The sequence below is a fragment of the Culex quinquefasciatus genome, chromosome 3, assembly GCF_015732765.1.
Source record: "Culex quinquefasciatus strain JHB chromosome 3, VPISU_Cqui_1.0_pri_paternal, whole genome shotgun sequence".
In the NCBI taxonomy this organism is placed as follows: domain Eukaryota; kingdom Metazoa; phylum Arthropoda; class Insecta; order Diptera; family Culicidae; genus Culex; species Culex quinquefasciatus.
In genome coordinates, this window is record NC_051863.1 from 125613736 (window position 1) to 125627408 (window position 13673).

General features: G+C 34.9%; 1 protein-coding gene across 1 annotated transcript in view; it reads left to right on the forward strand.

Moving 5' to 3' along the window:
- The first annotated feature begins 6889 nt into the window (after positions 1-6889).
- The window catches only part of LOC6039875, a 90655-nt gene continuing 83871 nt past the window's right edge, over positions 6890-13673 (forward strand). The window contains exon 1 of the mRNA XM_038261157.1: positions 6890-7362. Within this exon, the coding sequence (XP_038117085.1) occupies positions 7333-7362 (30 nt within the window). The 5' untranslated portion in view covers positions 6890-7332. The remainder of the gene's footprint in view (positions 7363-13673) is intronic.

Genomic DNA, 13673 nt, shown 5'->3' on the forward strand with positions numbered 1-13673 from the left:
TTTTATTAGTTCATTTTTGTACTGAATTCTTGAGATTTGTTCAACGATAATTTGCAACGATATCAAAATAGTTTACCTAAAATCAACATCAACAATCAATGATTATTTCAAATTTGTTGCAACTTCTTTTGACATTTTTTGTTAGTTTCAATTATTTTAAATGCAACACTTTGATTTTCTTGTACTCAGTTATAAACAAAATGCGCATGTCGAGTTCACAGTAAGAGATTGTTATTATTGTTGATTATTTGTTACAAAAGTTAAACTGCCAGTGACTCTTTTTCGATCTGCAAAAACAGTGATTACTTTTTGTAATCTTTTTATGTACCTCGTATTTTTTTTCTAAAAAAAGATTTAACTGAAAATCTCTAAGACATTCGCTATCAGGGTAAAAGATGACTTTGTGTGTACTTTTTTTTCAGAAATAACTGGATGAAATTTGGTCAAATTTGAATTAAAAGGGCACATAAATATAGTCTGACTACATAACCAATATTTTTTAATTATTTTTTGAATTATGATACTACATACTTGGGTAAGAGGTTATCTTTTAGTGATTATAGTGTAATAACACAATTAGAGCTTTTCAATCACAATAAAAAGCTTTAAAAACATAATGGCATCTGATAAATCAATTAAAAATATAAGTTGTTTTGTAAATTAAGCTGTTATATAGGAAATACTGAACAATAAAAAAAACATATATTTTGTTGAATTTAAGATATCTCCGGCTCCGACTCCGACTCCGGGTTATCAGAAATCTTCAGCTCTGACTCCGACTCCGACTCCAGCTCTTAAAATTTAGCCGACTCCGGCTCCGACTCCGACTCCAGCTGTTCGAGTTTTGACGACTTCGACTCCGACTCCGACTTCGACTCCGACTCCGACTTCGACTCCAGGTCCCCAAAAAGACCCGACTCCACCGACTCCGGCTCCGACTCCGACTCCGACTCCACAGAGATTGGGTCAAACAAATTTCTGCATTTTTGTATGACCAAACTCACCCCAGACCCAATGTCGTATCAAAAAGTTGTCAAAGACAAACTTGCAGGAAATTTGGTGGGCTTTCCGAAAAAAAAATCCACTGAAAGATAAAAACACGCCCCTTTTATGAGAAAAACACTTACGCCCTTCTCAAATGTCATTATCGAGTGAAACTGGCTCCATATACACAAAAATGGCTTACATAAGCGTAGGATAACATGTCTACAAAGTTTCATTGAAATCCGAGAGGGTCCAGTACAACCGATTCCCTATTTGGCATGCAATTGCTCAATTGCAAAAAAGTACTTTCTGCACTGTTATTTTTAACGATAAAAAATTAAAAAAATACAGAAAAAGTAAGTACATTCTCAACAGAATTGCAAATATTTTTTTTTATACAGTGGACTCTCTCGTTGTCGATATTGAAGGGACCGTCGAGAGCGGGGGTTATCAAATTATAGAATGAAAAATCAAAGCAATCTATTTGAAGGGACTGAAAAATTTATTGACAGCTGGAGCAATATTGATATCGAGAAGATCGACAGCCAGAGAGTCCACTGTACCGAATTTGAAAAATTTATCAAAAGAAGGATGACATATTTTTAATGATTTCAAGTGTTTATTTTCTTTTCGTATTGCTTCCAAAAGCAATCTCTATCGCACAACTAAGTTAGAAAACAAACCAATTCGACGGACCAATATTCGTCTCTTCGTAGTACTAACTTCAACATTGCACTTCTCCTCCGAAGAACCCATCGCTGGATTTGCTCCTCTCTCGACTCCACACTTTCTTCGTCACGTGCCGCGATCGTTGCAACAATGTATCGCTGCAGCAGCAGCAGCAGGTGGTCGTCGCGCAACAATGCTCCGAGACGTGTTGCGTTGCACGCTTGATAACCATCGCTACGTGACGATCTCGGTCATGCAACACACTGATGATGGGCGAGAACGTTGTGGAGTGTTGTTGGTCTTGTTCGCGAGGCTGACCTCGATTTGTGACAGAAGAGGGAGGATACCGGGCCGATATTGGGAACCTTTCTGTAACTTCTCTTTCGATATTCCTACTTCTTCGGAGATTATAATCCACTGTTTCGACGCTGTGCGCGAGGTTAATGAATGAACATGGGGAGGAAAATTATTAAAAAATGCTGAATCTGATTGGCTTTGCCGGCTTGGATCTTTCATGCATATCACAAAGAACGCGGATCGTGGGTTCTACGGCGGGCAAAGGTTAAGCCGCGCGGTTCGATCAAATTTTAAGAGGTTCACACAGAGAAGACCCGAGAAGAACCGATTAAAAGCGCGTGAAAGCATTGAGAATTGGGGCTAGAGATGGTCAGTTTGAATGTTCTGGGTAGATTCGATAGAGGAAGACGACGCAACCTGGACACCCCCAGCTGTAGATCGGGAATCGTGAAATTCGGCTTTTTTCGGGCGCCTCCTCCTACCCATCCGCGAGGTTGGAGAAAGAAAATGACTTTATTTGGTGGCCGCCGATTCCCTAGACCGTACTGAATACATATTTATTGTTTGAAGGCGTCTTGCGGTGCATCTAACGTGAAAACCTGCCGAATTAATTCGTCAGGTAAATAATTGCGTAATAAATGGACGGTGCTTAGCACTTGGAGTAAAGACATAACTGAGGAGAGAGTATGTACCAGAGGGGGTGGAGGAGTGAAGGGTGTGTTTACGTTTGGCCTGACAGCTTCCATTAATTTGGTGGGATTGCTTTTTTGATTTACTTTAGGGAACGGTTCTGGCTTTAGAAAGAGAGAGGGGCTGAACTTGAGTAGATTGGAGTATGGAATTGCTAATTGATTCGAATTATGCGGGAACGTTGTGCAGGAGGGCTCTTTTTAGCTGTGTAATAGGTTGGGTACGGATTTGGAAAAGTTCTCAGATCAAGTGATTCCCCTTGTAGGTAGAGCGTCCAATTTCCCGGGGTTACAAAATTCCCGGGAAACGGGAAATTTTCAACAAATTTCCCGGGAAATCCCGGGAATTCCCGGGAAATTCAAAATTTAACGAAAATTTTCTTAATCCTTTTTCTGATTAATCTTTTGCAACGAAATTGTATAGAACAGCAACTTTAATGGTCAAAATGAGTGTGAGGATCAATTAATGGCTTGACTGCTTGTAAAAAATCATGCAACTTTGAGAAAATATATAAACTTTCTAATTTTTAAATCTTTCAAATCGTCCCAAATGAAAAAAAAATATTATTAGCAGTTTTGTTGAGAAGGATTTTTTTAAATCAAAGTGTTTGGACAGTGAAAATCTATGTTAAACAACCATAAAATTGCTTTTAAATTTGTCTCAGTGACCATAAAAAAAAACAAAAAAAGTCAACTTGTGAATAAATAAATAATCATTGAATTTACCTTAAAAACCTAATTTCTAGCGCTTTTTAACTTGAAACACTATTTTTTAACTTGAAAATTTTATACGAAGTTGTTTTTTAATGGTTTTTCATGGTTTTATGATATGATTTTAGTTATATGTTATTCAGCCTAATAAATCAATTAGATTAATATTTTTTTGAATATTTAAAAAACGGAATCGACGTAACACCTTATAATGTGGCCCTCTTAAACCTTGCGGTTTCGTCAACGGATCCACAGGCGTGTATCGTTCTTTTTGCGACAAGACTCCGCCTCCCGGGTCTCCTAAGTGTGAAGGTATGGGCACGGGGAGAGGGCACCGAATACCTATATTTACACTTAGAATTTTTTGCGTCCGCCCCGGGATTCGAACCGGCGACCTCTGTGAGTCCAGTGCGCGGTCCGATTGATCCACACAGGCAGACAGTATTGAGTATGAGTATTTAAAAGTGGTTGAAATTCAACGTTATTTTTTCATATATAACCCTCTTATGCACTTGGTAGCTCACGTGCTTCATACATTTATAACTTCAATCTGTAATTTCTCGAATACTTAGAAACAAATTCTTTTCACACAAATCTTTTTTTTAAATTTAATTATATCAGTTCAATTTCCATCCAACATGTTCAAGGTAAAAAAAAAGTTAAACAAATCTTAATGTTGATCTTGGCCGGAAGATGTAAATATCTTATTTTCAAATGATATTACAGAAAAAAAACCTTAAAAAAGGTTGTCAAAAATAAAATAGTTTATATTCATTCCATAACAGCGTAAATTTTGTTGTCCAAAATATAAGCAAACAATATTCCTAGTGGTGAATGCTTCAGAAATAAATATTATCTGAATTAAACCTTGACATGAAATTTACAGACAAGCTAATTAGTCAATATGCACAGTAGATGGAAATAAATAAAATCAAATCAGGTTCTCCAATTATTATTTTTTCTATAATTTCAAAACATTGGTGCCAAAAAGGTAGGAAAATGTATACTTCTGCTTGTATTTCGGGAATTTACAAATTTCCCGGGAAACGGGAAATATTTTTTTCCGGGAAATCCCGGGAATTCCCGGGAATTTTTTTCCCGGGACGGGAAATTGGACGCTCTACTTGTAGGGCATACCCATAGGGACTCTCACGCCAAATTTCAGCTCTTTTGGTTGAAAACTGACTTGTCTCAAGCGAGTTCAAGTTTACATGGGATTTACTATGGGAAATTTTGAATTTTCGTTCATTCGCTCCTACAGGCTTAGGTAAAACATGTAGAAACTTCTAGGATGGCCAGAAATGAGCGGAATCGTCTGGAGAACAACTTTCCCTAAGAGACCAGGTCGGTTCGGTCAACCCCCATCGAGCTCAACGGCAATACATCCGGGGTTTTCGGAACCAACGGTTTTCGCAAGAAAAACATCAAATTTTCCTTAGCATGCTATGATGCTTGATGAACACCGCGACGCCACATGTCAAACAATTTTTGAATGTTAAATTGAATTTTTAATCAAAAAGTACTTAACATTTTTTGGGGCCCCCTTTCAAAATATAGCCACCGAAAGTTGGATTTCAGCGAAATATTTGCAGTTTTACGATTTTTAAAAATAGTTACCATGAGTGGCAATTACTGAAAATATTTTTTTCGAAAAGTTCAGAAAAAATTGCTTTAAAATTGTCTAAGAGACATTGAAGATTCGACCTTTGGGATACAGCGGTTTCAAGAAAAAGAACAGGAAAAATAAAGTTTTCTAAGTCTCACCTAAACAACCTTCCATTTTTTAATGTTGATATTTTAGCAACTAGTGGTCTGATTTTCAATGTTAAAATATGAAACATTTGCGAAATTTTCCGATCTTTTAGAAAATTGAAAAACACATTTCAAAAGGGCCAAACATTAAATTTTACGCGCTTTCCGATTCGAATCGATTTTTAAATTTATGAAATACATTTTCATGCATGGATTGTTTGCAAAACATATCAAATTTAAATCTACATTAGACATTAAATTATCAATGGGTAGACTCGATTTATTTTTTTTTATGTAGGCTACTCCAAGGGTATCTTTTGAAGCAATTTGAACTCTGCCTCGACTTCAGCTTTCCAAAAATACTTCAACTCTCCGACTCCAGAATCCGGAAATGGCAAACAATAAAATTACAGTTGAGATGATTGGTATTTCGTAGATGGGTTGCTTTTCAAATTAAATGACGGCAAATGTATATTCTCAATTTTATCTTTCACTAGCCATCCAAGTTATGCAACAAATAACCTAATAACCTCCTAATCCACTAATAACTCCTCACACAAACAAAAAGCACGGCTAGAACAAAGTGAGTTGCAACCTTTTAAATCCATCTCTTCCTCCGCTATCTTAATTAAACGATCATCATGTTGCTGAACCTCCCAAAAATCCCATATTCCAGTTCCCCCCAAATGCGTACGCCTACTACGCAAATTTCCCGGACTGTAATTACCACCTTAATAACCGTTCCTAGCACCTTTCGCAAACATTATAATCCTCCCTTTTCTCGGTCTCAAGCGTCTAAAATCCCTTGCGGGATGTTCTAAACCTCGCCGCCGATTCTCCCGTTAGAGCAATCATCAGTCGGCTCGGACCGAACCTGGACACACACTCACAAGTTTCAACATTTAACCATATAGTGACTTTTCCGCGCGTTCTTCATGGCCAGTAGTGTTCACGATCCACTAAACAAAGTAGGCAGGCAGGAAAAAAAGAAAGATTCAACAGATAAAGTCACGGACTGCTCGGATGTATCATTACAAACGAAACCTGCCGATTGGAACACCATGGTGGGTTGCTACACTTAAAAATTGTAGTTCCTGCCGGTTGGGCATGGTGGCGATCTCGGGGAAGACAGTGAGCAAGAGTGTAACTCTCTTTTCTCTCGGTTTCCTCTTTAGCAGTAACTGTAAGTAAGAGATATAATAATAATTATTATTATTGAAAAAGCGAAGAAAACCTAATTTAGGAAACAGTAAAAAAAAAATCATGGTAGAATTAAATCTGGGAATGAGTACATCTTTTATGTCAGATTTTTTTGTAATTTTACTTCTTTTCCTTGTTTCCATTTCACATTTTAAACTGAATTGAGAGTATAATGTACCATTAAAGAGGTATTTCAATTAAATGTTGTAACAATTTAAATATATTTTTTTATTTACCATTCGTCACCATGTTGCCGTTAACTGTCACTCCAAACTCTTCTTCTCACCAGTTCCACCTTGCATCACTCCACGATCCGCCGAGAGCTCTCTTCTCTTTCTCCCGCTCGATCGCTTACCTTGAACTTGACAAAGTTGCGACCAACGAACCACCGGAGTGAACACCTCCCGCGATGCAACATCTTCGCCGAGTTCATCGCACGTTTGTAGCGCGACGCCACACCGCGCTTGTAACGTCGCTTGCGATGCTCCCCCTGAGACCTCTTGCGCGGGGAGGTTCATCGCTGGCCACGGGTTGGGGTCTGCTGTGGATGTTAAAACCAGATTGTTTGGCCGTCCGAACGCACAGTCCGATTTCAGCAGTTGAGCAGGGAACGACGAACCTCCCCGATTTGGAACCAGAGTGTGCATTCGTGGGTTCTTCACTGGTTTTATTTTGTGTAATTGGTTCTGTGAAGAAGCAGCAGAACATCCAGAACACACAGAAGCGGCGCAGGAAGCCATCGACGACAGCTTTTCAGTACAGTTCCAGAGTGTTACAGTTGTGGAGACTTTGGAGAAGTGTATTGTGGCACGAGGCGGTCGTAAAGAGTTTGGTGTTCTTGAGACAAAGTGAGAGTTTAAGCATATTGAAGCTCCCGAAGAAGCGACTTGTGTGAGACCTTGTGTGAGTGATTTTGGAAAGCAAAGATCGTTCTGATTAGTTGCTGCTGAGACGGCAATTGTGATCATCTGGAAGCAAGGCAGAAGCGGAGAGGTCAAGTTCAAGTTCAACGGCGCGACATCGACGAGAAATGGCAGTGGAGATGAAGTTAATTTTAGTGGTGAGTAGAGTTGAAGTTTGTGAGAAAACAAAGACAATTTTTAAGATTTAATATCAAAAGAAGACATTAAAAGTCGATCTTTAGTGATAAAGTGATTTTATATCTTTTGTAGGAAATTCAATTTGATTCAATTCGATAAACCGAAAAAAAATCTGTTGCTCATAATTAAATCTTTACAAATACAGTCGACTCTCTGGCTGTAGATCTTCTCGATATCAATATTGCTCCATCTATCGATGAATTCTGGAGTTTTTTTTGAAAAGGTCCAATAAACCAAATTTCCAGTTTTTGCTTTTTGGGTGTTTTTAGAACCGCCTTGAGTCAGGGGTATTGAAAAACACCCAAAAATCAAAAACTGAAAATTTGGTTTATTGGTCCTTTTCAAAAAAAAAAACTCCAGAATTCTTCAGTCCCTTCAAACTGCATACTTTGATTGGCTTTATTCCTCGATATTTTCTCTTTCTTCAAGGATCTCTTCCTCGACGGTCCCTTGGATTCTGTTTGCTTTAAAAATCTCTTCCGGTTGTCAATAATTTTACTTTCTCATGGCTTGCATAGACATTTTTCTTGGCGAAACGAAGCTTTGAAGGGTGTTTGACATTAGTTTGTTTTTGTTTGCTGGACGTTGCCATGATTCTCTCCCATAGCTGGGTACCAAGAAAAACATATTTTCAATCGAGTCTTCATTTTGCATAGTTCTGTAAACTGATGATTCTCTTCCTCGACGGTCCCTTGGATATTGACAACCAGAGAGTTGACTGTAAATACAATTATTCCTCAACATCACGATTTGACACATTTGGCATCTTATTTGTAACACTTACTCAACAAAATTTTAAAATATTGTCGCTTGGTGACCATCGATACCATCGCAAATTTTTTTGAAAGCATTAAAAAGACAATCACACCGTATTTGCAGAACGGGACAAGCATTGAACTTCCACATCGAATAAAAAAAGTCGTTTATGCAACAAGTTGTAAAATGATGTTTTTTCAGCACGAATCTAACAATTATACCTACATTAGTTTTTTTATTTATGAATGTTAACTTGCCGTTTTTCTTTATTTCCATGAGAAACAATACTCTTATCAAAGAAAGGTTTAAACTTTTTTACAGGTTATTGTTATCTCTATAAAGAATTCTTTTTTATCATTTTTTTAAGTTTGGTACACGCTCAAATTAAAAACAAAAATCTATTTTAATTGTATATTTTCAAGCTTGGATGTTAGCAAACATTGATTGGATATTTTCTATCTATATTTGGAAATGATTTCTTAGTTCAATATTCCACGGAAGCTTCTGAGCAAGATGCGCATTGAATACAGAATTTAAAATAATGTGTGTTATATTTTTTATCAAAAGTGTGTCTTTAATGTATTTTATCACTCAAAACATATTTTATCAAGTATTTGATTTTTGAATACAACAAAAAAACAAGAAAATTAATTTGAAAATTTATGATAAAAGCGAATTTTCAGTTAAAGCTTTGCGATTTTTCACGTTGAATTTTGTAATTTAATACGAGTGCAAGTACTGTAAACCTCGGCGACATTGATACTTATTTTTCAAATATTGTTTAACCGGTTAGACTTTTCTCATGATTATAATTTTCAAGATGGCTGAGTCACACTTTGTCCCTGTACGTTTTTTATTTTCAAAAAAAATAATATATATTTCAAAAGTGCTTAAAAATACTTTCTTCGAAAATTGTTTTTACAAAAATCAGCAATTTGATAGTCACTGTATTTCTCTAAAAAAATATCTTTAAAGTGAAAAAATTTAATCAATTACGACAAATTGATCATTACTAAGACATCTTTAGATGTAAATCTTCTTTTAATTTAATTTGAAGGCATTTATTTGTATCATTGCCAAGATATAGATTTTTGAAGTTAGAAATTTCATATATCTCACTACTGCTGTGACCAAATCGGTTCAAAATTTTGTTTGACAGTTCCCTTTGCGCATGGCTAAATTTTGAGAATAAATAGTTTCTTTCTTAATAATATTTTCACGAAACTTTTAGGATTGATTGAAAATTATGTTTTTAAGAGATCTAATAAATATTCTGTTATATAAAAATTTATGATTTTAAACAAACCCCTTAAGTAAGTAAAAAACTTGATATTTGATCAAAATTCATTAGAAGTTAACTCTTCTGAAAATGCTTTAGAATTTAAAAATATCTTTGAATTATATCTTAACATCTTTTGAAACTTGTAACTAAAAAACTCATTTTAGCTGTGTTAGCTGTAAAATTGTCCATAGAATCCGATAATGCAGTGCGTTTTACGATTCGAACTCATTCACGATGAGTAAAACATGATACTTTTATTGCATTTAAATAGTCCTATTTATAATTTTTTTAACTAACTTTTGAAACTTTTCTAAATGTGTTGAAATCTGCTTCTAGAGGTTAATTGAACACTTCTCTACCAAGCTCAATATTCTGTTTATTTTTTTTAATTTTGTAAAAATCTTCAACCTATCAATGTTACTCCGGCTCTCAATGTCACCCCGGTTTACTGTAATTTAGTGAGCTTCAAATGTTTTTTTTTCTGAAAATTTTTCCTAATCTGGCAATGTTGTACCAATGTTAATTGCAAAATTTATATTATCATTTTTAATTATCATTTTTAAGCTTTCAACCAGTATCAAGACATTTTTTTGGAGAAATCATTACATTACTTTCAATCATTTCCTAACTTTCATTAGAGCTTTTTTTTATGTTGCTGCAGTTGCTTTTTTAAGTTTTTATTTAATGCCATTGTGTTATCAGGTTGCAAATATAAATGTTATTTTTAAAATGGCATATTTATAGTTGAACTTAAAAAAAAATCGCTATTTATTCTACATCATATTTAATTTTTACATTTTAATTTATTTTGACGCAACTCTCGTTTTTCTTTCAAGAAAGTTGACATTTTAATTTTTATGTAAGTATAATATAAAAAATGGTCTAATTGAAAAAAAAATCTTCCTTTTAATTAAAATTGATGACTGTTTTTTTGTTAAATTTATTTTTTTCGATTTTTTACCGGTTCAGAAGTAATGAGATGAGATGAGCTATGAACGTTAAGTGTGAATTATAGACACAGAGATAAGAGATAAAATATGCCTCCTATCAATATGACTAGCATATTTAACCTCAAAAGTCCTGACCTTCTCCGCAGTAATGCACTTCCAGCCCAACCAGGCCTACATTCCTTCGCCAACTCACGGGCCAACAATCCAAACAATGCCCGAGCCCGGCCCATAATTCAATTGTAATTTGTCCTCAATAATTGCGTATTATACGTGGAGGGGAACCTGTTGTTGAGCCCTTTTCCTGCCAACATGAGTTTGCAAATGGACCATCCGTCCCTTTATGCCACAACTGCGCGAGCACCTTCGTCATCATAGTGCATATCCATCAACCGACTCGTGGTAGGTGGGGATGCTCCTGGACAAACCAGCCAGCATAATGCCCATCTTGATGTACCTATACGTCTGATTATGCTCACCTCACCTCACCTCACTATTGACAGCTCTGTGCGAGTGTGTGTGCAAAGAAGCTTTTGTACACACAACGTGTATGTGCGCGCACGGTTTGTTTACAGTTAGGTTGATTCCCATTCCCCCTCGCTTGGCGTAGTTGTACACGCTGAAGATATGCTAAATTGTAATTACACTTCCATCTGAGAGAGAAAGAGGAAGAACACAAGCTTGCGTGGCGAAGAGATAAAAGAAACAGAAGAATATCGACTGAAACTTCATCCCGGGCAAAATAAGACAAGAAAACAGCGGGTAAAAGTGTTTCACGAGTGTATGTGAAAAGAAAAAATGCAATGCAAAACAAGCTTTCGCCTTTTCAGCAGGGGTCATTTCACCAAAATTTGTTCGAGTTGGATCCAATGAATCAAATTAAACAAATAAAACATTGTTTTAAATTGTTTGAATAAAACGCAAATAAAAAAATTAAGAAAGCAAAAATTGTTAGTCAATGCAAATATCATTTGAAGTTTTAGCTCCCGACTTCAAAATTTTCACAAAAAAAAACCAGGAAAAATCTTGCAAAATCGAGTGTAAATTCTTTGGAATACATTAAATTTTGGGTAATTCGCACCAATTCACACAAAAGTTGCTTCGACCCCTGTTTGATTTGCGCGAAACTTTGTCCTAAGAGGTAACTTTTGTTCCAAATCACGAATCCAAGGTCTATTTTTTTATATCTCGTGATGAAATATAATATAAGACGTGTTTTTCAATAATTTGCAGCCTAAAATGGTTATGGTTTAGAAACTAAATGCACTTTTATAAATAAATTTGGACCTAGGAGCAATTCCATGCTCCATTCTCCAATTTCAATGAAACTTAGTAGACATGTTATCCTACGCTTAAGTAAGCCATTTTTGTGTATATGAAGACAGTTTCACTCGATAATGACATTTGAGAAGGGCGTAAGTGAGCAATTCTCTACGAAATCGGTCTTATTTCTTCAATTTTAATTTTTGTATTTTTTAATCCGACTGAAACTTTTTTAGTGCCTTCGGTATGCCCAAAGAAGCCATTTTGCATCATTAGTTTGTCCATATAATTTTCCATACAAATTTGGCAGCTGTCCATACAAAATGATGTATGAAAATTCAAAATCTGTGAAGGAATTTTTGATCGATTTGGTGTCTTCGGCAAAGTTGTAGGTATGGATACGGACTACACTGGAAAAAATAATACACGGTAAAAAAATTTGGTGATTTTTATTTAACTTTTATCACTAAAACTTGATTTACAAAAAAACACTATTTTTAATTTTTTTTTTTTGATATGTTTTAGAGGACATAAAATGCCAACTTTTCAGAAATTTCAGGTTGTGCAAAATCATTGACCGAGTTATGAATTTTTAATCAATACTGATTTTTCAAAAATCGAAATTTTGGTCGTAACAACTTCATTTTTCGATGTAAAATTAAATTTGCAATCAAAAGTACTTTAGTGAAATTTTGATAAAGTGCACCGTTTTCAAGTTATAGCCATATTTAAGTGACGCAGTTTTTATTTTTAAAATTAGTGCACATGTTTGCCCAGTTTTGAAAAAATATTTTTGAAAAGCTGAGAAAATTCTCTATATTTTGCTTATTCGGACTTTGTTGATACGACCTTTAGTTGCTGAGATATTGCAATGCAAAGGTTTAAAAACAGGAAAATTGATGTTTTCTAAGTTTCACCCAAACAACCCACCATTTTCTATCGTCAATATCTCAGCAACTAATGGTCCGATTTTCAATGTTAATATATGAAACAATTGTGAAATTTTCCGATCTTTTCGAAAAAAATATTTTCAAAATTTTCAAATCAAGACTAACATTTTAAAAGGGCGTAATATTGAATGATTGGCCTTTTTGAAATGTTAGTCTTGATTTGAAAATTTTGAAAATATTTTTTTCGAAAAGATCGGAAAATTTCACAAATGTTTCATATATTAACATTGAAAATCGGACCATTAGTTGCTAAGATATTGACGATAGAAAATGGTGGGTTGTTTGGGTGAGACTTAGAAATCATCAATTTTCCTGTTTTTAAACCTTTGCATTGCAATATCTCAGCAACTAAAGGTCGTATCAACAAAGTCCGAATAAGCAAAATATAGAGAATTTTCTCAGCTTTTCAAAAATATTTTTTCAAAACTGGGCAAACATGTGCACTAATTTAAAAATGAAAACTGCGACTATTTTCAAAAAGTCACTTAAATATGGCTATAACTTGAAAACGGTGCACTTTATCAAAATTTCACTAAAGTACTTTTTGATTGCAAATTTAATTTTACATCGAAAATGAAGTTGAAAAATTTTACGACCAAAATTTCGATTTTTGAAAAATCAGTATTGATTAAAAAATTCATAACTCGGTCAATGATTTTGCACAACCTGGAAATTTCTGAAAAGTTGGCATTTTATGTCCTCTAAAACATATCAAAAATAAAAAATTAAAAATAGTGTTTTTTGTAAATCAAGTTTTAGTGACAAAAGTTAAATAAAAAATCACCAAATTTTTTTACCGTGTATTATTTTTTCTAGTGTAGTCCGTATCCATACCTACAACTTTGCCGAAGACACCAAATCGATCAAAAATTCCTTCAAAAGATACAGATTTTTGAATTTTCATACATCATTTTTGTATGGACAGCTGCCAAATTTGTATGGAAAATTATATGGACAAACTAATGATGCAAAATGGCTTCTTTGGGCATACCGAAGGCACCAAAAAAGTTTCAGTCGGATTAAAAAATACAAAAAAAATCGAATGACCGAAATCCTAGAGAACTGCTCAAGTG